At 37.1% G+C, this 27,933-nt stretch overlaps 1 protein-coding gene across 4 annotated transcripts in view; it reads right to left on the reverse strand.

Annotated features, from left to right (window-relative positions):
- The window catches only part of GBE1 (1,4-alpha-glucan branching enzyme 1), a 280,122-nt gene that overhangs the window by 178,994 nt on the left and 73,195 nt on the right, over window positions 1–27,933 (reverse strand). For 3 of the 4 annotated variants that reach the window (XM_076000886.1, XM_076000892.1, XM_076000900.1), the window contains exon 3: window positions 7,244–7,359. The exons of the other annotated variant lie outside the window; for it this stretch is intronic. In XM_076000886.1, coding sequence (XP_075857001.1) covers window positions 7,244–7,359 — 116 coding nt within the window. The remainder of the gene's footprint in view (window positions 1–7,243; window positions 7,360–27,933) is intronic. 4 annotated transcript variants of the gene reach the window in all.

A 27,933-nucleotide genomic window follows, 5' to 3' on the forward strand; every position in this document is an offset into this window, starting at 1 on the left:
AGGCTCCAAACCAAGAGAAAATGAGCATAGCAGCTGACAGAGGAGAAAAACATGGTTGAAAACAGAAGGATTAAGTGTTTTGCTGAAAAGTTAGACCTTTACCCAATATTCATAACCTTATCCAAGGAAGACAGTAGACAAGAAAAAGCCCTCCACTCCATATCCCTTCCACTCCACCATATCCCTGTAGAAGACTGGAAGATTCATCTCTGGAAAAAAGAAATGATCCCAGAGAAATACCTTCACATACTGCAAAATAATAGAAGCTGACTCACTTCCTGACCACCCAACAATGAATCTCACCAAAAGCCATGTCCTGTCCATGTGCAGTTTTCATTGTCTTTTCCTACCTCATTTGAAAATATGACTATATCCATTGATCACCAGGCATTTGAGGACAGCCTATAACAATGAAGGTCAGAGATTAAAACAAACATAAAATCTGAAAGAAGCAGAGGGGAACGAAGTTGGGGGAAGAGGAGTGGCTGGTAAGGAGAAAATTTGAAAAAGAAATGAAAACATCTATAATTAATATTTGTAAAAATAAAAAGTATATTTGGGCATTGAACAAGGACAGAGTCTATAAAAACGGGGAAGAAAAAAAGCACAAGATGAGAATTTATATGATTACTAAAATAAAAGCAGTTGTAAGATAAAGTAATCTTTCAAGTGGAAGAAAAAGTCAAAATGATGGACATTTGAGAGAAAAAGATTTTTAAAAACTAGCAGATTCAATATACAAATATAAAAATCCTGAGGCTGGGTGTGATGGCTCACGCCTGTAATCCTAGCACTCTGGAAGGCCGAGGTGGGCGGATTGCTCACGGTCAGGAGTTCAAAACCAGCCTGACTAAGAGCAAGACCCCGTCTCTACTATAAATAGAAAGAAATTAATTGGCCAACTAATATATACAGAAAAAATTATCTGGGGATGGTGGTGCATGCCTGTAGTCCCAGCTACTTGGGAGGCTGAGCCAGAAGGATTGCTTGAGCCCAGGAGTTTGAGGTTGCTGTGAGCTAGGCTGACACCACGGCACTCACTCTAGTCTGGACAACAAAGCGAGACTCTGTCTCAAAAAATAAAATTAAATTAAATTAAATTAAAAAATTTTTTAAAAATCCTGAAACAGTGAATAAAGAATGTGTAGAGGAGGAAACTGGGATATATAATGTAAAAAATTTCAGAAATAAAGGATAAAGGGTTTATAGGATCAATCTTATTAAATAAATATTTAGACACTAATTTTTCAATACATTGCATCCTTACCCAAAACTTTCAATGGCATCTACTTATTGCAGCTCACAGTAATTAATTTTGCTTTAACCCATCTGACATCGTGTCATCTATAACCCAAACTCTCTACACAAATTATCTTCTTTCTATTCTCTGGGAAGGTCCCATCAATCCTCTGTTTTTCAGAACCCTGAAAAATTAGAATGATAGTTTACACATAAAAAAGCTAAAGCATATAATACAAAATGATATGTTAAATCTGAGACATTGTTCAAGTTCCACGTACTCAGTGTCACTTTTTCCCCCTTCTTTTCTTCATGAATCCTTAGCCTGACTGGTGGTGTAGCATAATGTTCAAAAGCATGGAGTTTCCTGTAATACCTGAATTCAAGCCCAGGTTCTACTATCTGGATCTAGATCACTCTAGATCTCAGTGTATACTCCTCTTTAAAAGAAATATAATAACAATATTTGTTCTCATAGTGTTACCATAGGGATTAAATATGAACATAAAATAATACCTATTCCTTTCATGTGTTTTATCTAATAATATACAAATAAAGGTATTAGGTTTCATGACCCTTTTATATCAATTAATTGTATAACATGTAAATATAACTAGGAAAGCAATATGGTCTGCTGTGTAATGAACTGTATCTCCCCCCCTTCCAAATTCCTATGTCGAAGCCCTAACACCCAATGTGATGGCATTTGAAGATGGGGCCTTTGGGAAATAATTAGTTTTAAATAAGTTCACGAGGGTGGGGTTCTCATAATGGAATTAGCACCTTTTAAGAATAGACACCAGAGAGTTTGTGCTCTCTCTCTCTGCCATGTGAAGACATACCAAGGCAGCATAGAGCCTTCATCAGAATACAATCATGCTGGCATCTAGGACTTCCAGCCTCCAGAACCACAAGAAAATTACTTTCTGTTATTTAAGCTACTTTGTCTAAAATATTTTGTTATGGCAACCTGAACTAACAGGATCCTTTGGAAATATTAAAGGGTTGGTATCAAGAAACTTCTGTTCTGGCCGGGCACGGTGTAATCTAGCACTCTGGGAGGCCAAGGAGGGCGGATTGCTCAAGGTGAGGAGTTCAAAACCAGCCTGAGCAAGAGTGAGACCCCGTCTCTACTAAAATTAGAAAGAAATTAATTGGCCAACTAAAAATATATATATATATAAAATTAGCCAGGCATGGTGGAGCATGCCTGTAGTCCCAGGTACTCAGGAGGCTGAGGCAGTAGGATTGCTTGAGCCCAGAGTCTGAAGTTGCTGTGAGCTAAGCTGATGACACGGCACTCTAGCCCCGGCAACAAAGTGAGACTCTGTCTCAAAAAAAAAAAAAAAAAAAAAAAGAAACTTCTGTTCTATCCAGTCTATGTTTCTTACTGGTCAACAAGGACAGTTAAAATACACAAACATCCTAAACACTGAAAAGAAGATAATCCTAAATGTCATTGCTAGTAATTCAGGTATTAATTGGAATGATAAAAGAATAGAAAATAGGAATTAGAAGAAAAAGAACCTTTCAGGTTTGCCTTTCCTGACTTCCTCCTAAAAGAGAGCTATATTTTGCTTGTTAAGAGGAACCCACTCTTCATCTAGATGTCTGCTTCAGGACATGGAGCATATTTCCCAGAACTCTAGCTTCACATTGGCTTGGGTCAGTGTAGAGCCCCAGCAAGAGGTCAGAGAGGAGGAGGAGAGTGACACACAGGGTATTTGTTTCCCTTACTCCTGTGGCTCCTTCCCTCAGAGCTACTATAAATTAACTGGAACCCTGAACCAAAGCTGAGTGCTCCTCTCAAGATGGCTCACTCCTGGCTCACTCCTTCTCCCTTGGTGTTCTAGTAATTGATCCTTTGCTTTTTGTGGCTGAAGCAAGATTATTCGGATGGCCCTGACCCTGTCCCTCCTTTGAACTTTCTGGTGGTTCTACTGAACAACAATCTTTTTGAAAATAAAACCTATTCAAAGTATTCAAACTATTTTGAGTGTGCCATTTGCTTCCCATTGGGACATCAATCAATACTCTCACTTTTGCTCATGCAGCACTCTCAGGATAAATATGCTGCTTCTCTCTATCTCTTTGGTGAACTTCTAAACATGTTTCCAAGTACACTTGCATAGCATTGATCCTCTGTAATTTCCTCTGTTACCGTCATCGAATAAACTGTTTACTCATTTTTTTTGTTCCAATAGCACTTTATGTTTAAAGTATACACACACATACACCCATATATATATATATATATATATATATATATATATTAAAATGCAGTAAAAGCATCACAGATCAAGGGCTGTACTTGACACAGAGCAGACACTCAATAATTATGTTAAATTGCTATAAAACAACTTGGGAAATGTTACTTCTATATAATAATGTTACTAAAGGCATATGTTTTAAAATAGTGAAAAGAAATACCTTTAAATAAATTAGTTTTATTATGCATCCAAAGAAAAGAATGTTAAAGACATGAATAATATATGTCTATGCTTCAGGAAAGTAGTTTTGTATTCTTCCCTTATACTTTTACAGCTATGAATATTTAATTCACTGTATTATAATTTATTTTTAAAATATTTTCTTTGATAAACTCATTTAAAAACATAAAAGGGGACATTTACATGACATATAAGTACTTAGATATATTTTGTCAAAGTGTTCAATTGAAAAGATCAGGTGTTTTGCAGAGAAAATAAAACTATTATTTTAATGGTAGGTAACACTTCTTTTTTGTTAATGGTTACAAGATATTCATACGAGAGATGTCCTCAAGTGAATTATAAAGGTCAATCCCTGGTGGAATGAAATAAATTTTCAAGTTCAATCTGAAAGATTTTTAATTAACAAAATAGACTACCTAGAGACAACTTTAGATTAAAAGGCCAAAAACCTCTAGTTGATTTTTATAAAGAATTTAACCCCTCCTCCAAAGAAAGTCTGATGCATCGTTTCTCATAAATGAATAATTATATCACTATGTTACAGTCATGCACCACATAATGATATTTCAGTCAACGATGGATCACATACAAGATGGTGGTCCCAAAAGATTATAATGAAGCTGAAAAATTTCTATCACTTAATGACTTCATAGCCATCATAACCATAATGTTGTAGCACAAGTACTACTCACCAGTTTGTGGTGATTTTGGTGTAAACAAACCTATTGCCCTCCAGGTCATATAAAAGTATAGCACGTACAATTATGTATAGTACATAATACTTGATAATAAGCAATTATGCTACTGGTTTATGCACTTACTATATTTACTTGTTATTGTTATTTTCTAGTGTACTCTTATTTATGAAAAGAAAAGTTAACTGCAAAACAGCCTCAGGCAGGTCCTTCAGGAAGCATCCCAGAGGAAGGCATTATCATACGAGATGACAGCTCCATTGCGAGTTATTGCCCCTGCAGACCTTCCCATGGGACAAGAGATGGAGGTGGAAGACAGTGATGTTGATGATCCTGACCCTGTGTAGGCCTAGGTAACTGTGGGTGTTTTCGTCTTAGTTCTTGACAAAAAAAGTTTAAACATATATTTTAATTTTAAAAATAGAAAAATGCTTATAAAATAAAAATAGAAGGAAAATATTTTTATAGCTGTGCAATATATTTATAGGGTAGAGATTTATACCTTAAGTGTTATTACAAAAGAGTCAAAAGTTTAAAAAGTTAATAAGGTATTTAATATATAACTTGCAGTAAGATAAGGTTCATTTAATATTGAAGAAAGAAAAATGTTTATACATTTAGTGGGGCATAAGTGTACAGTGTTTATAAAATCTACAGTGGCATACAATAATATTCTAGGAATTTACATTCACTCACCACTAACTCATTGACTCACCCAGAAAAATTTCAATCCTGAAATATCCAATCATGTCAAGTGCCTCATACAGCTGTACCATTTTTTAATTTTTTATACCATATTTTTACTATCTTTTTCCATGTTTAGGTATGTTTAGATACAAATATTTACCACTGTACTACAACTGCCTACAATATTCAGTACAGTAACATGCTATACAGGTTTGAAGCCTAAGAACAACACGCTGCAACATATAGCCTAGGTGTGCAGTGTAAGGCTGGTGGCGGGCCCCCTCCCTTCCCTAGATCAAAAAACAAAAGGTTCATGCATGAGACCAGTCCTGCCAAGGACAAAACTGCCAGGCCCGATGAGAGGATCCACACCCAGTAGTCCACCTAGATAAGAACATTTAGGCTCTTGGATTCCACAAATACCTCCAGCCCCTCCTAAAATCCCCAGCTCTTCCCACCAAAAGTCCCTAGACAGGCCCAAAGGGTATAAAAGCCCTCAGCCCCTTCAAACAGCGCCGACTTCTGGGGCCCCCCTCTCTTGGGGCCCCAGAACCTCCTCCACGAGTGTGTAATAAAGCCACGAGGTTTGGCCCCCACTCTTTCTGTCTGTCTTTTCGCCACCGCCGAAAAAGCTTACATGCAGTAGGATATACCATCTAAGTTTGTATAAACATACTCTACAATGTTCACATAACAATGAAATCACCTAAAGGTAATTTCTCAGAACACATTCCCATAAAGACAATGACTATAATATAATAGTATCTAAATGTTTCCTCAATATTTGAAATACCTAAAGACTATGAATAATATTTTGGGCATAAATTTCTAGTTAATTATCCTCACTGAAATTTTTAGAGAATAGTAATGAAGAAGGATTACAGAACAGTTTGATACTTGTTGAAAATTTATTTGCTGTTAAACATAGATTTTAGGCCGGGCGCGGGTGGCTCACGTCTGTAATTCTAGCACTCTGGGAGGCCTAGGCGGGCTGATTGCTCAAGGTCAGGAGTTCAAAACCAGCCAGAGTGGGACCCTGTCTCTACTTTAAATAGAAAGAAATTAATTGGTCAACCAATATATATATGTACAAAAAATTAGCCGGGCATGTTGGCGAATGCCTATAGTCCCAGCTACTTGGGAGGCTGAGGCAGAAGGATTGCTTGAGCCCAGGAGTTTGAGGTTGCTGTGAGCTAGGCTGACGCCATGGCACTCACTGTAGCCTGGGCAACAAAGCAAGACTCTGTCTCAAAAAAAAACAAACAAAGAAAACACATAGAATTTAAAAGCCAGGTGACAATATAAAAGCTATTTTTTTATTATCACATTATTTCATTTCATCAAGGTAAAGCAAATTGTTAAAAGATAGTATAAGACAGTGTATAGCATAGTTTATAAAGTATAAAAGATTTGGAGTAAATGCAAAAGCATTTAGATACCTTCTTTTATAATCAAATGTCTTAAATCTGTAATCTAGACTTTGGAGCCCATCCTTCAAACATCTCTTGAGAAGACAAAAGAAGACAGTTGTGTCTGCTCAGCAGACATTGAATGCAGAACCACATGGCTGGCCAAAGCATAGGAGCATGGAGGATGCTCAGTGTGCCTCTAATAGGGAGGCCCTCGGGCTGATCCGGGTGGCCTTACCAAAGGAGAACAGGAGAAAAAAGACCCCATATATATCCGTGTCATAGGCCAGAAAGGTGAATAAACAGGAAAAGCATGTTCCCAAATGTATGAAACTCCAACATAATATCCCCGCCCACATTCATGTGGCTATAACAAAATCAATTTTATTAAGATCTCTTTAAGGATAAGAATCTTTTCCACACTTGCTGATTTGAAGATACGTTTCATTGTTCTACTAAACTGTTTTCCATGCTAAACTTTTTGTAAGTATTCAAAATCACTTTGTATATATCACTTGTTTTATAAAGTTTCTAAATCTGTGATAACAATACAACTAGGTTTGGTACCTTACCAAATAGTTCTAATCTACATCCAAATTTTTTATGTTCTCTCTTAAACTTTCCTCTATTTGGATATTTAAACAGTATCTCCCGCAATTACCACTCATCAATTATACATTCTAATATTTTAAATCAAACTTTGTACACAGGATAAAAACAAAATGATAAGTTTAAGTAAAAATAAGAAGGAACAATATACCTTTAATTTGGATACATGAGGTACGGGTACAGATCTATCCTGCTTCGGTGGGATATACAGCTCCCATTTTCCAAAATCCAATTTTTTATATGGGTGTGAAAATGGATTCCAACCATCTAAAAAAAAGGAAAAAGACTAGTTAATTTCAAGCAAAGCATAACATACTGCTTACATGTAAAAAAATCAAATTGTCTAAAAAAATAGTTTTCTAAGATGCTAATCAAAATAGTAGTGTAATAGAAACTAATTGGCCAACTAATATAGAAAAAATTAACCGGGCATGGTGGCGCATGCCTGTAGTACCAGCTACTCCGGAGGCTGAGGCAGGAGATTGCTTGAGCCCAGGAGTTTGAGGTTGCTGTGAGCTAAGCTGACCCCATGGCACTCTAGCCCGGGCAACAGGATAAGACTCTGTCTCAAAAAAAAAAAAAAAAATTAGTTCTAAAGCCACATGGTTTGGCCCCCATTCTTTCTCTCTGTCTCTTTTTGTCGCCACCGAAAAACCTTACAAGTAGCAGTTTAGAAAAAAGTTATTCTTAATTTATCTATAAGAAATGCCTTATGCATCTTAAAATTAAATAAAGATTTTTAATTGTACTTTCAACTCTAATACTTGTGTCATGAGACAGAATGTAAAAGAAAGTGATGAGTTTTTTAAAAAAAAAACACCAACAAAGAGAGATAATACGAACAAACACAAATGATTCTGTTAGGCTGGTGGTGCGCCCCCTCCCTTCCCTAGATCAAAAAGAAAAGGCTCCAGCCAAGTACAAAACTGCCAGGCCCTGCTGAGAGAAACCACACCCAGATGTCCACCTGGATAAGCACATTTCAGCTCCTGGATTCCACAAATACCTCCAGCCCCTCCTAAAATCCCCAGCTCTTCCCACCAAAAGTCCCTAGCCAGGCCCAAAGGGTATAAAAGGCCTCAGCCCCTTCAAACAGCGGCAACTTCTGGGGCCCCCCCTCTCTTGGGGCCCGGAGCCTCATCCACGTGTGTATAGAAAGCCACGTGGTTTGGCCCCCACTCTTTCTCTCTCTGTGTCTGTCTTTTCGCCGCTGAAAAACCTTACACATTTTAGGTAATTAAATAAGGTATAGGCCATGGTTGTAAAAAAAAAAAGATGAAAAATACTTAAAATCATATAATATCTACCCAACTTCATAAGAGTGTAATAGAGGTGACTTAAAATCTAACAAAATGCATCAAACAAGAAATGTATAAATATATATGAACTACAGGAGGAAAAGAAAAGGTGGACTGCAGATCTCAGAAGAAAGCAAAAATGTATAATAGCAGACTTACACACACATGGAAACTTGACATAACATAAAAGAGACATTAAATCAGTGAGTAAAGGACTTATTTAATAACTGGTACTGGGACAATTATCCTTAAGAAAAAAAAAAAGATGAAATGGATATATACCTAATAACAGGCCTAAAAATGATTTGAACATAGATTGATATTTAAGTATTATAGGCAAAAATGTAAAATGCTTAGAAGAAAATACAGAGAAATGTATATTTCCAATCATGGGATTTATAAAGAGGCTTTTTTGTTGTTGTTGTTTTTGAGACAGTCTTACTCTGTTGCCCGGCTAGAGTGCCAAGGCATCAGCCTAGCTCACAGCAACCTCAAACTCCTGGGCTCAAGTGATCCTACTGCCTCAGCCTGCCGAGTAGCTGGGACTACAGGCATGTGCCACCATGCCCAGCTAACTTTTTCTATATATATTAGTTGGCCCATTAATTTTTTTCTATTTTTAGTAGAGACAGGGTCTCACTCTTGCTCAAGCTAGTTTTGAACTCCTGACCTTGAGTTATCCTTCCGCCTTGCTCTCCCAGAGTTCTAGGATTACAGGCGTGAGCCATGGCGCCCGGCCATATAAAGGGTTTTTAAATGAGAATTTTTTAAACTATAAAACTTTAAGGAAAAGACTTATAAATTTGACCACTAAAGCTATCAACTAATCTTCATAGATAGATAAATAAATGGACAGAATGACAAGACAAATTACCAAATGAGAGAACACATATGTAATGAAACTACCACACAAGAAAGTATCCAAAATATGTGAAGAATATTGTAAGTCAATGAGAAAAAGAAAACACACCAATAAAAAAATGGACAAAGAATAGGCTCAGGGGAGGACACTTGACTGGCCAATAAACATATGTAAAGATTCTCAAGCTCATTCATATTCAGGGAATCAGAAATTAAAAAAACAATGAGATGACACTTCCCAGTCATTGGATGGGGAAAAATTAAAAGTTTGAAAACATCAACTAAACAGTAAGGATATAAAACATCCTGCTGCTGAGGGTATAACTGGTAAAAACAACTTGGCATCACATAGCAAAGTTGAAGATATATTAACCCTATGGCCCAACAATTTTACTCCTAGCAAACAGCCTAGAGAAATGCTTAAGAAAGCATTCAAAAATGTTCACTGAAGAATTGTTTATAATAGAAAAAAACTGGAGGCTACCACAATTTAAATCAGCCAGAGAATAGATAAAAGTCTGTGGTATGGCCAGGGGCACTGGCTCACGCCTATAATCCTAGAACACTGGGAGGCCAAGGCAGGGCCCATCAATCAAGGTCAGGAGTTCAAAACCAGCCTGAGCAAGAGGGAGACTCTGTCTCTACTAAATATAGAAAGAAATTAATTGGCCAACTAAAAATATATAGAAAAACTTAGCCGGGCATGGTGCACATGCCTGTAATCCCAGCTACTCAGGAGGCTGAGGCAGAAAGATCGCTTGAGCCCAGGAGTTTAAGGTTGCTGTGAGTTAGGCTGATGCCACAGAAGTCTAGCCCAGGCAACAGAGTGAGACTCTGTCTCAAAAAACCCCACTCTGTGGTATAATTAAACAACAGGATGCTATATGATGGTATAAAATGAATAGATTAAAGTGAATATATCAATATATACAAATATCTGAAACATAAAAGTTAATTTCAAAGGAGTACAGAAAAATATCATTTATATCAAGTTCAAGAATTACGCAAAATAGTAGCATTATGTAACATTTAGTGATCCATATGTATGACCTGAAAGTTTGGGATACAAGATAGCAGAAGAGAAAAGCCACCAGCCAGAGGGTCTCTGTAAAAAAAGACAGATTTTTTGTTCGTTTTTTTTTTTCTTTTGAGACAGAGTCTCACTTTGTTGTCCAGGCTAGAGTGAGTGCCCTGGCATCAGCCTAGCTCACAGCAACCTCAAACTCCTGGGTTCAAGCAATCCTTCTGCCTCAGCATCCCAAGTAGCTGGGACTACAGGCATTCGCCAACATGCCTGGCTAATTTTTTGTACACATATATATATTGGTTGGCCAATTAATTTCTTTCTATTTAAAGTAGAGACAGGGTCCCACTCTGGTTGGTTTTGAACTCCTGACCTTGAGTAATCCGCCCACCTTGACCTCCCAGAGTGCTAGGATTACAGGCTTGAGCCACAGCTTGGGGCCAAAGACAGATTTTAGAAGTGAAAAAAATAAACAAGCAGACAAACATAGATGGGAGGTGGGTCAGAAGTGTAAACTAAAAGAAAATTTTAAAGCTCAATCCCCCCTCCACCCCCCCACAGGCTGACTAAAGGAACCCCTCCAGGCCAAAGGGATAGCCGAAAACTAAACTGCCTGCTAGGAGGAAGGAGATCAGATACGCCTTTTCATGCCCCCCACCCTTCTTCCGGACATCCTTTGTAAACCATTAACAGGCCTAAGGATATGCAAGAGAAACCAGCAGGTCCTCAATTTACACAACAAATCTATGTCCTGAGGTTATCTCAGATAACAGCTCCTTATGTTAAAACATTCCAAGCTTTTACACAAAGCTTCATGTCTTTAGCCAATTGCAAGCAAAAAAATTTTTAAACCCACCTATAATCTGTAAGCCTCCACTTCGAGATGCCCCACCTTTTTGGGCCAAACCAATGTATGCCTCCCACGAATTGATTTATGACTTTACCAGTAACCCCTGCCTCCCTGTAATGTATAAAACCAAACTGTAACCCAGCCACATCCAGTTCACTGCTCAAGGCTTCTTGAGCTTGGCTCTGGGTCTTGGTCCTCAAATTTGGCTCAGAACAAATTTCTTTAAAATTATTTTACAGAGTTTGGCTTTTTTTCATTGACATCTTGGCATAGTCGGCAGGAATCAGAAAAGACTCAGGACTGGGAAAGGAGCAGCTCAAACTCGGCGCCAGGTACCAGCACAGCCCTTTTAGGCCCTCGACTCGGAGAAGCTCCTTTGGTGGAACTGGTAAGTCCTCCAGAGCTCTGAACCTCCCCATTTTTGGTTGATGGTCTTGGATTACTCTGAGCTGGTTCTTTTCCTAGGAATTGTTGTTTGCGATACTAATTTAGGTTTGGAGGTGCATTCTACAAGGGCTTCTCCATTGTTGTCTTTTAATCTTTAAAATTAATCTCAGTTGGCTTTTCTGTAAGAAAAATGGAAAATCCTTTAAAAGCAAGGAAAGATCCGGAGAATGATCTCCGTTGGGCACCCCAGTTAGGTCCTGGCACCTCTACTTGCAAGTATTTTTGTAAATGAAGAGATTCAAAGGCATGGTAGGTTTTTTAGGGCTCCAGATAGTTACAGCTACTTCTTATGCACAAGGTTGTTACAAAAGGGCAAATTACATCAAGGTAGATTAAGAGCTGAAATGGTCGACTTACCACTATTAAAATATTGCAAGCTATTTCTCTGATTTTCAGGCTACTCTAAAACCTGCTTTTTCTATAGATAAGATAACTCACTGTTCATGGTATTTACAATTGAAAGGCTACCTGGAGATCCTGCAGCCAGTTATAGCTAAAATGCAAACATTGAAAACTCATTTTGAACTGAAGAAGAAAAAAAACGGGTAAAGGTTTTTTTTAAAAAAAATCAAACTGCAGGCCGGGCGCGGTGGCTCACGCCTGTAATCCTAGCTCTCTGGGAGGCCGAGGTGGGCGGATCGTAATTGGCCAACTAATATATATATAGAAAAAATTAGCCGGGCATGGTGGCACATGCCTGTAGTCCCAGCTACTCGGGAGGCTGAGGCAGCAGGATCGCTTGAGCCCAGGAGTTTGAGGTTGCTGTGAGCTAGGCTGACGCCACGGCACTCACTCTAACCTGGGCAACAAAGTGAGACTCTGTCTAAAAAAAAAAAATCAAACTCTCATGGAAACTGCCTTACCCAAAACTCTGATCCACATGCCTTAATTAAGTGACCTATCAGGGCAACTAAAGTTTGCCATGTGAACAAGTTCCAGTCTCATCAGAAGAAACTTGGATCCAGCTGTCTTTTACAGACTATTGATTTTGTGTTACCATTTCATGGCTAGAGTTCTAGGATAAAATTTATCAGAACTTTGTGTGCATGTGTATGTGTGAGAGAGTGTATATGTTTGGGTATGTTTTGTGTCTGTCCGTGTATTACATGTTTGTGCTTACATGGTTCCAGGCTGGTTTAAAATTAAGAGAGTGCTCATAAATTAAACCCAGATGCTTCATGTAAATTTAGTAATCTTTGGTAAATAAGCTGTATTATGAAAAAAAATAAAAAGGTATTATTAGTAAAGTGATAGTAAAAGGTCTCAAATTGTCAGCATACATTTGTTTTTGCCTGGGTTTTACTGGACATTTTTATGGTCTTGAGGTGTCAAAATTTGATATAAAGGTTATAAAAATATAAACTCAGCCAAAGACAAAAATACTGTGTGATTTAAGTAAATTTAATATTTGGTCTAATGATTAATCACTAAATCTGAATTACCAACAAAAATACCTATGTGTTTAAGGTAAAAATGCAAATGTGCCTAAGTGACACCAAATTACAATAAATAAAACACCAAGTAGAGCAAAAAACAAACTTAATCATCAAAGGTTTATAAAAAACATTTTGGTTTTGGTCTTTTAATCCTAACTGAAGATAGTTTACTTCCACTGATTTAATGCCTGTAGGGAGTTACACAAAGGGTGTGTCTAAGTCACTATCTTCAAATACTAACATTACTGTTAGAGATTCAAAGTTGTCCTAAAAGTTATACTTAAAAGAAATTAAATTGGAAGCTTTAGTTTTCCCTTGGTCTTGTCCATTTTTGCCCTACTCTTTACAAGTTAGCCACTTATGTATACATTATATTACTGTAACAAAGTGCTTGCCTAAAAAAAATTTCTGAGTTATTGATTTTTCATAGTAATTTAAGATAAAAAGTAAATGATGGGCCGGGCGCGGTGGCTCACGCCTGTAATCCTAGCACTTTGGGAGGCCGAGGCGGGCGGATTGCTCAAGGTCAGGAGTTCGAAACCAGCCTGAGTGAGACCCCATCTCTACCAAAAATAGAAATAAATTAATTGACCAACTAAAATATATATACAAAAAATTAGCTGGGCATGGTGGCACATGCCTGTAGTCCCAGCTACTCGGGAGGCTGAGGCAGTAGGATCTCTGAGCCCCAGAGACTGAGGTTGCTGTGAGCCAGGCTGACGCCACGGCACTCACTCTAGCCTGGGCAACAAAGTGAGGCTCTGTCTCAAAAAAATAAATAAATAAATAAATGATGGTTAAAATTCCCGAGAATCTCAAAGCGGTGTTACTCTTTTTTTTTTTTGAGACAGTCTCACTATGTTCCCCAGGCTAGAGTGCCATGGCGTCAGCCTAGCTTACAGCAACCTCAAACTCTTAGGCTCAAGCGCTCCTTATGCCTCAGCCTCACGAGTAGCTGGGATTACAGGCATGTGCCACCATGCCCGGCTGATTTTTTTTTTCTATATGTATCAGTTGGCCAATTAATTTCTTTCCATTTATAGTAGAGACGGGGTCTTGCTCTTGCTCAGGCTGGTTTCAAACACCTGACCTCGAGCAATATGCCCACCTCAGCCTCCCAGAGTGCTAGGATTACAGGTGTGAGCCACTGTGCCCAGCCCGTCTTACTCTTTATAACTATTGCATATACTATTTACATTGTTTTCTAAAACAATTTAATCTTAATCCTCATGTAATTTTAAACATAAAAATAGACAATTTCCCCTGTATCTTTGAATGTTCATTCTGAATGCGTCCATATATAAGTTTTAATTTGTGCTCCTATTAATCCTACTAATACTAATGTCAGTAAGTTTTCAGCAAGCCTTTAAAAACAGTGGTCTTTGCTACCAAACCTTGGGGGTTGGGGCACTTTAAGCCCTATGATGTCAATAGATTTTGTTTAAGAATGTGATGTTTTAAAAAGATCTAATTAACTAATACCTGTAAACAAGATATTCTAAAATGTCTACTATGTTTATAAAATTTAAAAGTGATGTTACATTTATTTAAAATAACAAGTCTTATTAAAATACTTAATTGATTTTTTTTCTTAATAAGATTTATAAGTTTACATTTTGATCCCTGTTCTGTGTTACATATATCTAATTTACAGGATATAAAATGGTTAATAAATAACCTAAACTTTTTTTTTTTTTTTTGAGACAGAGTCTCGCTTTGTTGCCTAGGCTAGAGTGAGTGCCGTGGCGTCAGCCTAGCTCACAGCAACCTCAAACTCCTGGGCTCAAGCGATCCTTCTGTCTCAGCCTCCCAAGTAGCTGGGACTACAGGCATGAGCCACCATGCCCGGCTAATTTTTTCTATATATATTAGTTGGCCAATTAGTTTCTTTTCTTTCTATTTATAGTAGAGACGGGGTCTCGCTCTTGCTCAGGCTGGTTTCGAACTCCCGACCTCGAGCAATCCGCGCAATCCGCCCTCCTCGGCCTCCCAGAGAGCTAGGATTACAGGCGTGAGCCACCGCGCCCGGCCACCCTAAACTTTTAATAGCTAAGATCTAAGTAAACTGCTACAATAGATAAATACAATAAATACAAATAAAGTTCTCATATAACTTAAAATCTTAAAGTCATTATGTTAAGCTTAAAAAGATAATCATAAAATTTATGGGTCATTTATAAGATAAAATACTAAAACATCAGTTATAAGACGTAAGCATTTAAAGATAATTTTATTTAATTTATCGGTTTTTAAAACTACTTATTCAATATATAAATAATCATAAAAAATTAAATAGATATAAAAGTTAAAGGTTATAAAAGTCCTAACTTACAATCAAATTGGTTATAATTAGATTTGTTTATAATTTTTTAAGAATTAACAGTATCATTAATACACTAATACAATGAAATTTGATTTTCTCTTTTTTGTTTTGAGACAGAGTCTCGCTTTGTTTTTCAGGCTAGAGTGAGTGCCATTGCATCAGCCTAGCTCACAGCAACCTCAAACTCCTGGGCTCAAGCAATCCTGCTGCCTCAGCCTCCCGAGTAGCTGGGACTACAGGTATGCGCCACCATGCCCGACTAATTTTTTCTATATATATTAGTTAGCCACTTAATTTCTATTTTTAGTAGAGATGGGGTCTTGCTCTTGCTCAGGCTGGTTTCAAACTCCTGACCTCAAGCAATCTGCCTGCCTCAGCCTTCCAGAGTGCTAGGATTACAGGCGTGAACCACTGCACCAGGCCTTTATTAAGTTTTAACTAAAAATCCAACTTTAAAAAGATTAAAATTTATACCCATACAGTCTTGGTATACATTATCAGTAATAATTATAATTATTATGTAAATTGCTATATATCACAAGATAACCAATTTTAATTTGTCGATTATGTCTAGCTATAGCTGGTCCAAGTTTTATCAACTTTGTCTAATTTATCTCAAAAAATTGTTCTTTCTGGCTAAAGTCCAAAGTTGGCTTTTTCAAATAAAGTCATAAAAAAGACTGACAAATCCACTTAAATACTGTTTTCTAATAACTTTAAAAATTATACACTATTAGACAAAAACAAAACAAACTTCCAATACTATAAAAAAACTGATAAGATTAAATTAGCTATACTCATGGTCATAAGACCAAACTAAATTCTCACAAAAAAGTCTTTATTTAAAACATTACTAATTCTTTTGTCTTGTTTTCCAGAGTCCTGACAAATTTGAAATAACGGGTTTACCTGATCTTTGAGACCTTAGAACCATCAAATCTGCCAAAGCCCTGTTCAAATATCCTCCCTTTAGGCCCAAGATATACCACAAAAGAGAGGGCATGTCAGATTATAACAGCCAATTCCAAGGGATAACTAGTTTAGACCCCCCAGATCAAAAAAGAACACAAAAAAGCCTAAAAAATACTAAAATACTTTGTTTTCAGGCCACAAACTACAGATATCCATCCCAATCATAAATTTTTTTGTCCTGTTTCCTATAGACTATAAAGTTTATCAGTTACAGATTTCTACAAAAAGTAAATAATTTAGCAGCCAACTTAGTATAAATTATTACAAAGACTAAAATGTTATGACACAATAAAAGTCTCTAAAATTTCTCTTATCTTAAATGTTAATGATGCGTATATTTACTACAAGTCTATCACTAAACCCAAAAATATAGTACCTCAATGCTTATAAATTAGTTATAGCTTTGCCTATCTACCTCCTGTCCTGTTTGGCTTATTAAATCAGCTATAGTCCCCATTTTAGCTCTTCAGTCATTAGCCACAAGGATCCCACCAAAAGACTAGATAAACCCCGGACAGATAGCCACACCACCCCGGCAACAGATAAGACAAAAGAAAAGTGTGGCCATGGATGCTGCCTCTGACCTTGAACAAAAAGAAAAAATTGTGAACTAAAATAAAATTTTAAGGCTCACCCACCCCCCCCCACCAGCTGACTAAATGACCCCCTCATGGCCAAAGGAATATCCTAAAACTAAACTGTCTGCCAGGAGGAAGGTCAGACACTCCTTATCTTTCCACCCACTCCTTTCTTAGAGACACCCTTTATAATCCATTAACAGGACTAAAGATATTCAAGACAAACCTGCAGGTCCTCAATTTAAACAATAAATCTATGTCCAGTGGTTTATCTCTGATAACAGCTCCTTATGTTAAAGCATTCCAAGCCTTTAGACAAAGCTTCGTGTCTTTAACCAATTAGAAGCCAAAAAAATCTTTAACCCACCTATAACCTGTAAGCCCCCACTTCGAAGTGGCCCACCTTTTTGAGTCAAACCAGTATATGCCTCCCACAAATTGATTTAGGACTTTACCAGTAACCCCTGCCTCCCTGTAACGTATAAAACCAAACTGTAAGCCAGCCACATCAAGTCCACTGCTCAATGCTTCTTGAGCGTCACTCCGGTTTATGGTCCTCAAATTTGGCTCAGAATAAATCTCTTTAAAATTATTTGACAGTTTGGCTTTTTTCCATTGACAGAAGGAAGGATACCTGAGACAACAGGAGACTCCAGGGGAAGAAGTTACAGAGGACAGCTGAAAGGAGAAAGCTCCCCCCACTCTGCCCCCAGAGGCTTGGAGACCAGCGACAAGTGTAGGTGGAGCAGTTAACTTTCCCCTCCCTTGCATGTTGGGCTGCTACTGCCAGTGAGCAGTGAGCCTCTTGCAGACAGGGCACCAGCCCCCCAGCTCCCTCTGGCCACCTCCCTGCACACAGACCAGAGCTGATGAGCAAGCGCCATATTATTTCTGTCTCTCCTCCCTCTTCCCTATCCACAGCTGCTGAGAGACAATTTAGCCACCACCCAGAGGCATCTCCAGGGAACAGGACCTTTCTTTTGGGGGCCTACAGCAGACTGAGGAGTACTCAGACTGTGAGCTCCTTACCCGTCAGCCCTCCCAGGTGTGTGCTGCCTTCAGAGGCAGATCAGCGTGCGTGCTTGAGAGGCAACCCTCCTGCGGGAGGACCTTGTGCCCAGCCCAGGCTGTGATCCTAGGCAGGGAACCTCCTGGCCCACACTACAGCCAGGGGAGACCCACTGGTGTGAGGTCTGGCCTGCTGGCAAAGGCCCAAGAGAAGCCTTGGAGTTAGAGAGGGTGGGAAGGAGCAAGGCCTACTCCAGACTGCAGGTCTCATAGCCCCACCCCCACAAGCAGACTTTCCAGCTGAGTGGGGCCATTCCAGCCCTTCCCTAGCAGCTTTGGCCAGAAACAGAACAGACATTCTGACCCCTGCTAACAGCATTTGTGCTCAAAGGCAGGTTTACCCAACTCAGCTCTGCCCAGTCTCACTCCCTGACCTGCTCCCACTGAGGTGGAGAATAACAGGAACCTGGAATAGCCAGAGCCCTACCCACCACCTGAGGCACTACAGTGTCTCTCCAAAGGAACAAGAGCTGGTTACAGGACCCAACACTGTAGCCTGCTCCTCCTAGCAAGCACCCCCTACCGACAGGGAGGTCATTCTGCACACCCTTTTACTACATCTATTGACTCATCATACAGGTTGTGGTTGAATCTCACCCTATTTGAGATTCTAGCCACCTACTTGCTCCAAGACAAAACAGAGCATGTCATCCAAAGGAAAATCTAAAGGCAAGATGCAACAACTGAACCAGATGGGAAGGAATCAGCAAAAGAACTCTGGAGGTATGAAGAATCAAATGGAAAGCACACCCCAAAAGATGAACACCAGCTCTCTAGAAGTGGACATCTACCAAAGTCAGAACCCTAAAATGACAGAAGAAGAATTTCGAACATGGATGTTTAGAACCCTGAAGGACTTGCAAGAAAAACTGGCTAACCAACACAAAGAACTTATAAAACGATTGCAGGACCTGGAAGAAAAAATCGCTGAAATCACTAGTATTTTGAAATACGAAAGAGAAAACATGCTGAACTCCTGGAAATGAATTTACTCAGAAATCTATATGTATTTAGTAAATAATTAAAACAGAAAAAGAAATGTGAAAAATCAAATTCTATGCTGATTCCCTATGCATAGAGGAAATCATAACTCAAGAAGCTTTGATAATATCTGTAATATTTTATTTCCTAAGGTGAGTGGTGTGCTCACACTACATTATTTGCATATTACATTATTTCTTATGCCTAAAATATGTCATAATATTAAAAAATTTGACTATGTTGCTATGACAGATTCTCACCTGAGATAATAAAGCATTAAGAAGCCCTCTTTTTGCCATGCTTTCCTCTTTTACCCACCAACTCTTTCACCCCATGGGCTCTAAAGATCTCCATGTTAGCCAATCTGAATATGGGAGTAAGAAACAATATTTAAATAAAGGTTTCTTCTAAACATTTGCCTATTTTAGACAGCCTAAAAATGATTTACTTCAAGAATAGTTCACCAAGCCTGGTGTTATACTCCTCTGTCCCTAGAACCTCAAATACACTTCACCTATATAGTGACATTCCACTACCAAAACAAAAAGTTAGGTCCATAATTAGAGAAGAAAAGAAAAAGGTTGAAATATATAAATACCACATAATTACTGAATTTCTTTCTCACCTAATCATTTAAGATTAACAGCAGATCTTTTCCTGGTTAGTTAGCTCTAAAAGTAAAGGGTAAGGCTCATTCATTCTTCATTAAATATGTACTTGCCCTGGTCAATGCCAAACTGAAATTGGTGTTTAAATTTAGTCATATCTCAAGACTCAATTGAGTAATAGTACGCCAAAATAAATGCTTAAATTTATAATGGCATAGCCCCTAAAAATTCAACTATAAAGATGATACTTTGAAGGTGAAACTTCAATGATTTGTGAAATTTATGTATGCAGATCTACTTAAAAGAGCTGTTTTCAGCTCTGTCAAATGTTTTTGAAAATCAGTTAAACTAGTTCTGGTTGCCATTTGAGTTTTAAGATCTATTTAAACAAGTCTTATTTATACCAGTCTTTCACCTCCTTGACCCTTTCTCCAAACATTATTTCAGCCTTGAATTACCCTCCCTCACATTCCTTTATTAGTATTTATTCTATTTAAAACCTGGGCACCAACCAAGATATCCACTTCTGTAGTATCTCAGCCACATGAAAGATTTTTTCCCAATAGAATCTGTTCCTAATATGAGTTTCTCAAAATACCTAATAAAAGCATGAGCTTTTCTCCAGAGGATATACATATTTTAAGCTCCAGAAATAAAATAATCAGAAAAATCAATGCTTAGCTGTTTTTTGCAGCAACTTGGATGGAACTGAAGGCCATTGTCTTTAAGTGAATTAACTGCCATCTCTTCTCACTTAAGTGAGGGAGCTAAACTATGGCTTCACAAGAGGATACAATGGCACAATGACATTGGAAGCTAAAAGGGGGGGAGAAATATCTATGGGGTACAATATACACTATTCCGGTGATGAGTAAACTAAAAGCCCAGATTTCACAATATATACATGTAATGGAATTAAACTTGTACCCCCCAAATTAAAATTTTAAAAAACTTAAACATTAAATTCTGATTGCAGGAAACATTTGTGGAAGCACACAATATCAGCTGATATATACATTTTAGGGAAATGTATGTCTAGTGAAATAAGCCATGTGACTATTTCTCAACATAACTGAAAATAAAGTATTATTAAATGGTTCTAAACCATATCAGAGCCTATCTACAGAGCAAACTTTAGATCCAGATTACTCAAACTTTTTTTTCCATTTTAATCCTATATGACATACTGAGTACATGAGACAGATTTAATTAAGCACTTGATGCAAATAGTTTATATTGCTATGTAGGCCTAAGCACATAACCAAATGTGGTAATTATTTGTTTCTCCACTAAGCACAGAACTATACATAGAACCAGAGGAGTACCTAGTTCAGTGGTTCCCATCTATAGCTCACATTAGAATCACTTGGGCTTGTTAAAACAGATTGCTGAGCCCTACTCCTATAGAGTTTTTGATTTAGATTTGAGGTGGAGCATAATTTGCATTTCTAAGAAGTTCCCAGGTGATGTGGATGCCACTAGCCTAAGGACTACAATTTATAAATAATTTCCCTAGTTAAAATGGTTTGTTCAAGTGTTCTCTACTTAAAATTTTGTGAGTGATTTTCTAGGTGAAATTAAACTTAAAAATTATCAAATAATATTCTAAATCAACAGATCATACAAATTTTAAAATAGAAAATATCCCAAATAATCCTTCAAGGTATATATTACATAAGTTCACGATTTAAGATTTAGGTTTGACTAGAATTATAAAGGCCAAAAGGCTGACCAGTGAGATACAGATTATAGAACAAATCTGAAAGCTTAAGGAATTTGAATGTATTAATGTGAGGAAAATGAAATTGATAATTTGAAGAATATGAAAAGAGAATATGTTAAGACCATTACTAAATATACTATTATCAGATTCTATAGATAATGTTTTCTATAATATTCCCACCAAGTGATTGCTCCATTAAAAAGTATAGACCTGGCCGGGTGCGGTGGCTCATGCCTGTAATCCTAGCACTCTGGGAGGTCGAGGCGGGCGGGCGGATTCCTCAAGGTCAGGAGTTCGAAACCAGCCTGAGAAAGAGCGAGACCCACGTCTCCACTATAAATAGAAAGAAATTAATTGGCCAACTAATATATATAGAAAAAATTAGCCAGGCATGGTGGCACATGCCTGTAGTCCCAGCTACTCGGGAGGCTGAGGCACCAGGACTGCTTGAGCCCAGGAGTTTGAGGTTGCTGTGAGCTAGGCTGACACCACAGCACTCTCTAGCCTGGGCAACAAAACGAGACTCTCTCAAAAAAAAAATTAAAAAAAATAAAAAGTATAGACCACAGATCACAAAATGAATAAAAGTTTGAAAGTTTTTACCTAGAAAAGTGACATTAAAGATTTTAAATGTTAACATATTAACTCATATTCCTTTCTATATGCCTCATGTCCTAACATACAGTGCTATGTTCAAGGTTAGGTATCCCCCAAAAAATGTGTACCTATTCTAGTTTTCGTAAAATTTTAAGAACATATTTCCTCCTCACGAAAATTATTTTATTGTGACATTTTCTAAGATATTTGATGTTTATCAATAAGGATTACTTAACATATTTGTAAAGCAAACTTTTTAATAAGCATTTTATTATTAACAGTCTAAATTTATCATCATATTTGATAATGCAAAAGATTCATCTGGCCCTATACTGAAAACCAGCAGACAAAATTTAAATCGAGATATGGGGAAGAAATAAAGTTTGAGGTGCAGTTTAATATGAACTGCAAACACACATTCAGCACGGGCAAGCAAACATAACTAAGGTCACTGCATCGGGCACATAAACTCTATGTTTATCTCATACCCAACAACCTTTCTTCTTCTAATGTAATAATCCCCACATAAAATTCTTAAATGTCAGCTCTTTAAAATATTCCAAACTCTTTTATTCACAATAGAGTACTTCTCTTCATCAGCACTTAGCCACCTCATTCCTGTGGAATTTTTTGAATTTTATATAAATTTTCCGTATACATGGTTGAAATGGCTCAACTTGCTATTAATATATATGGCCTTCCACCTCCCATCAAGAAGCCAATGTGCTGCAGATCATGGGTGAACTCCCGCCACACTGAGGCCTCAGGATGCAGTAAGGTAAGGTGCCTGACAAATACAAAAGACAGGGCTAATGCAAAGCCAGTACTGGCTTACCTGCCAGAAATCTCACCCCTTCTGAAAGGATGTCTTCATGTTATACCAGTTGTTAAAAATGTGGGATATCACCTCTTTGAAGCAAGTAAACACCCTTCCTCACCATATGATGTTATTTAATCATGTCAAGCTTTATATTATCCATAATTTATGAAGAATGACAATTCAAAATCTGCTTGTAAAGACAGAAAATTTGGGGACTTTGTTCATGTCAAGGAAGAACCCAGTCACAAAGCCCATAACTGAAGTTTTCTAAGGTGTTGCCCTTACCACAAATAATGAGACGACCATACAGCATTTAGGGAGTAGAAAACAGTAATCCTTTCTGACATACACCCTGATTTAACAATCTTTAGAGTATATCAGAGTGGCACTAAATTTAGAACCAATAGGATACTAATTCCTTATTATTTTTAAAGAACCATAGTGTTCAGTCCTGTGATATGTATCTTTCTGTAAATTAGGAAATAAGTCCGATACAGTCATATGCCTGTCACTTAACGATGGGAATACATCCTGAGAAATGTGTTGTGAGGCAATTTTGTTGTTGTGCAAACATATGGCGCACTTACACAAACCTGCACAGTATAGCCTACCATACATCTAGGCCATATGGTACAGCTTATTGCTCCTAGTCTACAAACCTATACAAGTTATCGTACTGAATACTAAAGGCAACTGTATCCCAATGGTAAGTATTTATATATCTAATTACATCTAAAGATACAGTCAAAATACAGTTTTATAAATCTTATAGGCCCACCATTGCATAGTGGTCGATCACTGACTGAAACATCATGTGGTGCATGACTGCAATCTAGGGCTTCACTTATTAAACTGTTATTTTAAGGCACAGATGGAAAAAAAGGGCTCCAGGACCAAAAAAAGTATGACTTTAAATAAAAATAACTGTTTCTTACTACAAGAATAATATTTAATTATGATACTTTTTATGAAAGAAAGGGGATGATATCTATAGTTGCTTATGATTTTAAATGAAATTAACCATGTTTCTTACAGAAGTAATATTTACATTATGGTACTTTTACATAAGAAAGGAGATGACAAATGAATATACCTAGTTGTTTATAATTTCAAAAAGCATGAAAATTTGGGGAGAGACAACACAGATTAGTAGTCATCTAGGACTGTATCTCATTATATTTTGACTATAGAACCAGGTAAACAATTCACAAAATTGGAAAATTTAATATATTAAAAAGGAGAAAAATAAGAACAGAAAATCCCTTAAAACTCTACAAACTGAAATAAATGAACCTAACTGCATATCAATATTGTTATATCTAGCAAATCTGAATCTAGACTGAATATAAATTTTGTTAACTTTTTAAGTATGATAATAATTATATTATAAAAAAAAGTTTACTGGTAGTAGATGATACAGGTATACCATCTAAAATTTGCTTTAAAATATGAAAAACATTAAATGTACATGGGACAAGGGAATAGATGAAACAAGATTGGCACAATATTGATACTTCTGAAAGCTGAGTAATAAAAGTATAGAATCTCATCTCTATTTTTCCATAGATTGGAAAATGTCTGTAATGAAAACTTAAAAACAAATGTTACAATTTCTCTGTGCACAAATATTTGTCCAAATCTCTTTTCTTGCTACCAATTATAAAAAGAGATATTATCAGGCAACAGGCTTATAGTTTAATGTATTTGTGGTTCTAAATACAGATTAACAAACTACTTACAGGAAAGTCAGTTTCAATTCATACTCCCACTAGCAGCATATGAGAATGTTCAACTACCCATATCCTCATCAACACTGGGGATTATCATTTTAATAACAAGGCATGCCTGCCTTGCTCAACCAGGGTTCACTAAGCGAATTAAGCCGTAATGCTCTAAGGATCCATTGTATGTAATAAATTAACTTCTCTTCAATGCATCTAGAATAGTACTTGTTATGTATAGTCCTTGGGAGAATTTGGAAAATAGGCATTCAAATAATTTTCTGTGTTCTGTAGATCAGATGCAGAACCAGCAGGAGAGATCTTGCCTCTCATTATTGTTCTAGCTGCAACCTACAGTTTATGTAGCACAGTGTTTTCAGTTGTTTTCAAACAGACTATAATTGTAACTCTGATCATTCTCTTTAATACTATTGTTATTTGGGAGAAACTGGGTCGTGGGTATTACATATTATTTAAAATTTTTCTTATTAATTTCTAGTTCTATAGAAATGAAGTCAATAAGGTAGCTTACTTTGTGGCCTAACACAGGAGCAATCAACTCATTTATTTAGTTAACAATCTATTTACTTTTATCAGTGGAAATCATTCAATTATCTCAAAATAGATTTTATAGAATGCTCTATCATAAAAACCATACAAAACAAGTAAAAGCAGAGATACTCTGCTTGAAATGCCTCTACCTGGCTGGCTGCGCCTCCTGGAACTCAATTCTAAAAAGTGTTCCAGTGTATGATCTATCTTTGTAGATGTTCCATGGATCCTTCAAAATATGTAATTTCATTTTATTCAAATTCTCCATTTACTTTTAGTTTATCTGACCTACTGCTAGCTGCGTATGTTGAATTCTATCATGATAATTGGGTTTGAAAATTTATCCAATTTTAAACAATTCTTGCCATCTATACTTGACCAAAAGCAAATATTATTTAGGACCTAAGGATAATGACATTTAACTTTGCTGTGATTTAAATTACTTATTTTTGTGCCTTTTTACCTGGTGTTATGGTCTGAATGTTTGTGTCCCCCTAAAATTTCTATGTTGAAATCATAACTTCCAATGTGATGATATTAGGCCATGAGGGTGAAGCCCTCATGAAGGGCACCTCAGAGAACCCTCTTTTTCTCCCTCTGTGACGTAAGGACACAACTGTGAAATGACAAAATAGTCTGCAACCCAGAATAGGGCCCTCACCAGAAATCAAGCCATGCTAGCTTCTATCCTCCAGAACTACAATAAATAAATTTCCATTGTCTACATCAGCCACCCAATCTATGGTACTTTGTTATAGTAGCCCAGACTAAGACACTTGGATTGGTTTTTGGTCTGAATTTGGCTATCCTTTTATTTTGTAATCTTTCAGTTATAGTAAAACAGAAGAAAATTAATGGTTAAAGCTGGGAAGAGATACATTATTTGCTTAGGAAGAACACAGACAAGGACAAAGTAGGAAGGTGAAGGAATGGGAGAGTGATGCGAATGTAATATAGTCAATAATCAGGGGAAGCAACAGTCATTCTATGGGCCAAGAATGGCTCTCAAGTATGTTTTCACTGGCCAATCATTGAAATGCATCTCTCTGTATCAGCAAACATGCAGAGCCCAGTGGGGGGCTCTTCTTAGACAAGGCACACACTTCAGTTCACTGTTCTATGCCATATCACTATGGACTGCAACTTAACCCATTTAAGACTTCCTTGCCTTCAGCACAAATTTAAACTTAGAAACTCTATACTCTAATACATAATTTTCCATCTTAACATGTTCTTCCAGAAACAATCCATGGTGTTGGACCAAGGCAGGACCTTACAGTAATCAGAAAAGCAACTGCATAAGTCCCCCTCCAAACACTATAGCTACTTATAAAAATATTCCAATGATTCTAAAATAATGTTTTCTAACATTATATAATACATAACAGTTAACATTATATCTGATAAATTTAACATATATAAACCAATGTGTCTATGGTCAATTCATTTTTAACAAGGATGACTACGACAATTCAATGGCGAGAAGATTAGTCTTTTCAACCAACAGTTCTGGAACAACTGGATCTCCACATGCGAAAGAATATATTTGGATTCCTGCCTCAAACATAGAAAACTAACTCAAAATGGCTCAGGAAGCTAAATGTTAGAACTAAAAACTAGAAAACAGAGACCAAATCTTTGTGTTCTCAGTCCTTTAAAATGATACCAAAAGTACAAGTAACAAGAGAAAACACTGATAGATCAAACATTTTCAAAATTAAAATGTTTGTATGTTAAAGGACACTATCAAAAAAGTGAAGACAGCCCACAGAATGAGAGAAAATATTAGCAAATTATATATTGCATAAGGCAGCAGTCTAAGGAGTGGCTGTAAATACAGATGAAGTTTTGGTAGCTGGCCACCTCTTACCTCCTGCTGTGTGGCCCACTTCCTAACCGTCTGTGGCCCAGGGGTTGGGAACCACAGGAATAAGGGACTTGAATCTAGGATATATAAAGAACATTTACAATTCAATTATAAAAAGACAGCACAAGTTTTAAAATGAGCAAAGGATCTGAATAGACATTTCTACAAAGACATAGAAATGCATATAAGTACACAAAAGGATGTTCAATGTCATTAGTTATTAGGAAAATGCAAATCAAAACCATACTAAGACACTACTACTTCATGCACATGAGGATGGCTATCGTCAAAAACATAGATAACAAGTGTTAGTGAAGATGTGGAGAAACTGGAAACTTCATACACTGCTAGTGGGAAGGCAATATTATACAGTGAAGACACTTTGGAAAATTCTGGAATATCCTCAAAAGCTAAAGAGAGGCCAGGTGTGGTGGCTCACGCCTGTAATCCTAGCACTCTGGGAGGCCAAGGCAGGTAGATTGTTTGAGCTCAGGAGTTCGAGACCAGCCTGAACAAGAGTGAGCCCCCGTCTCTACTGAAAAAAATAAAAAGCTAAAGAAGGTTACTATTAGACTCAGAAATTCCACTCCTACTAATATATCCAATTGAAATAAAACATATGTCCACACAAAAACTTTTATATAAATGTTCATAGCAGCATTATTCATAATAGCCAAAAGGTGAAAACAAACTAAATGTTCAAGAAGTAATAAATGGATAAATAAAATTTAGATTCATACAATGGAGTATTATTTGGCCATAAAAAGGAATGCATGTTACAACATGGGACCTTGCAAACACTATGTTAAGTGAAAGAAGCCAATCACAAGAGGGCACACATGACGCTATTACATGAACTACAGACGCTATTATATGAACTAAATTTACTTACTACTATAAGTAAATTTATAGACATAGAAAGTAGATCAGTGGTTGCCTAGGGCTGAAGATATTGTGGGATGATAGCTAAAGGGCATGGGGTTTCCTTCAGCGTGATAAAAATGTTCTAAAATGGATTATGATGATGGTTGTACAACTCCTTTATTATATTAAAACCATCCAATTGTACCCTTTCAATGGGTGAGTTACATGCTATGTGATTTATGTCTCAATGA

The sequence above is a fragment of the Microcebus murinus genome, chromosome 1, assembly GCF_040939455.1.
Source record: "Microcebus murinus isolate Inina chromosome 1, M.murinus_Inina_mat1.0, whole genome shotgun sequence".
In the NCBI taxonomy this organism is placed as follows: domain Eukaryota; kingdom Metazoa; phylum Chordata; class Mammalia; order Primates; family Cheirogaleidae; genus Microcebus; species Microcebus murinus.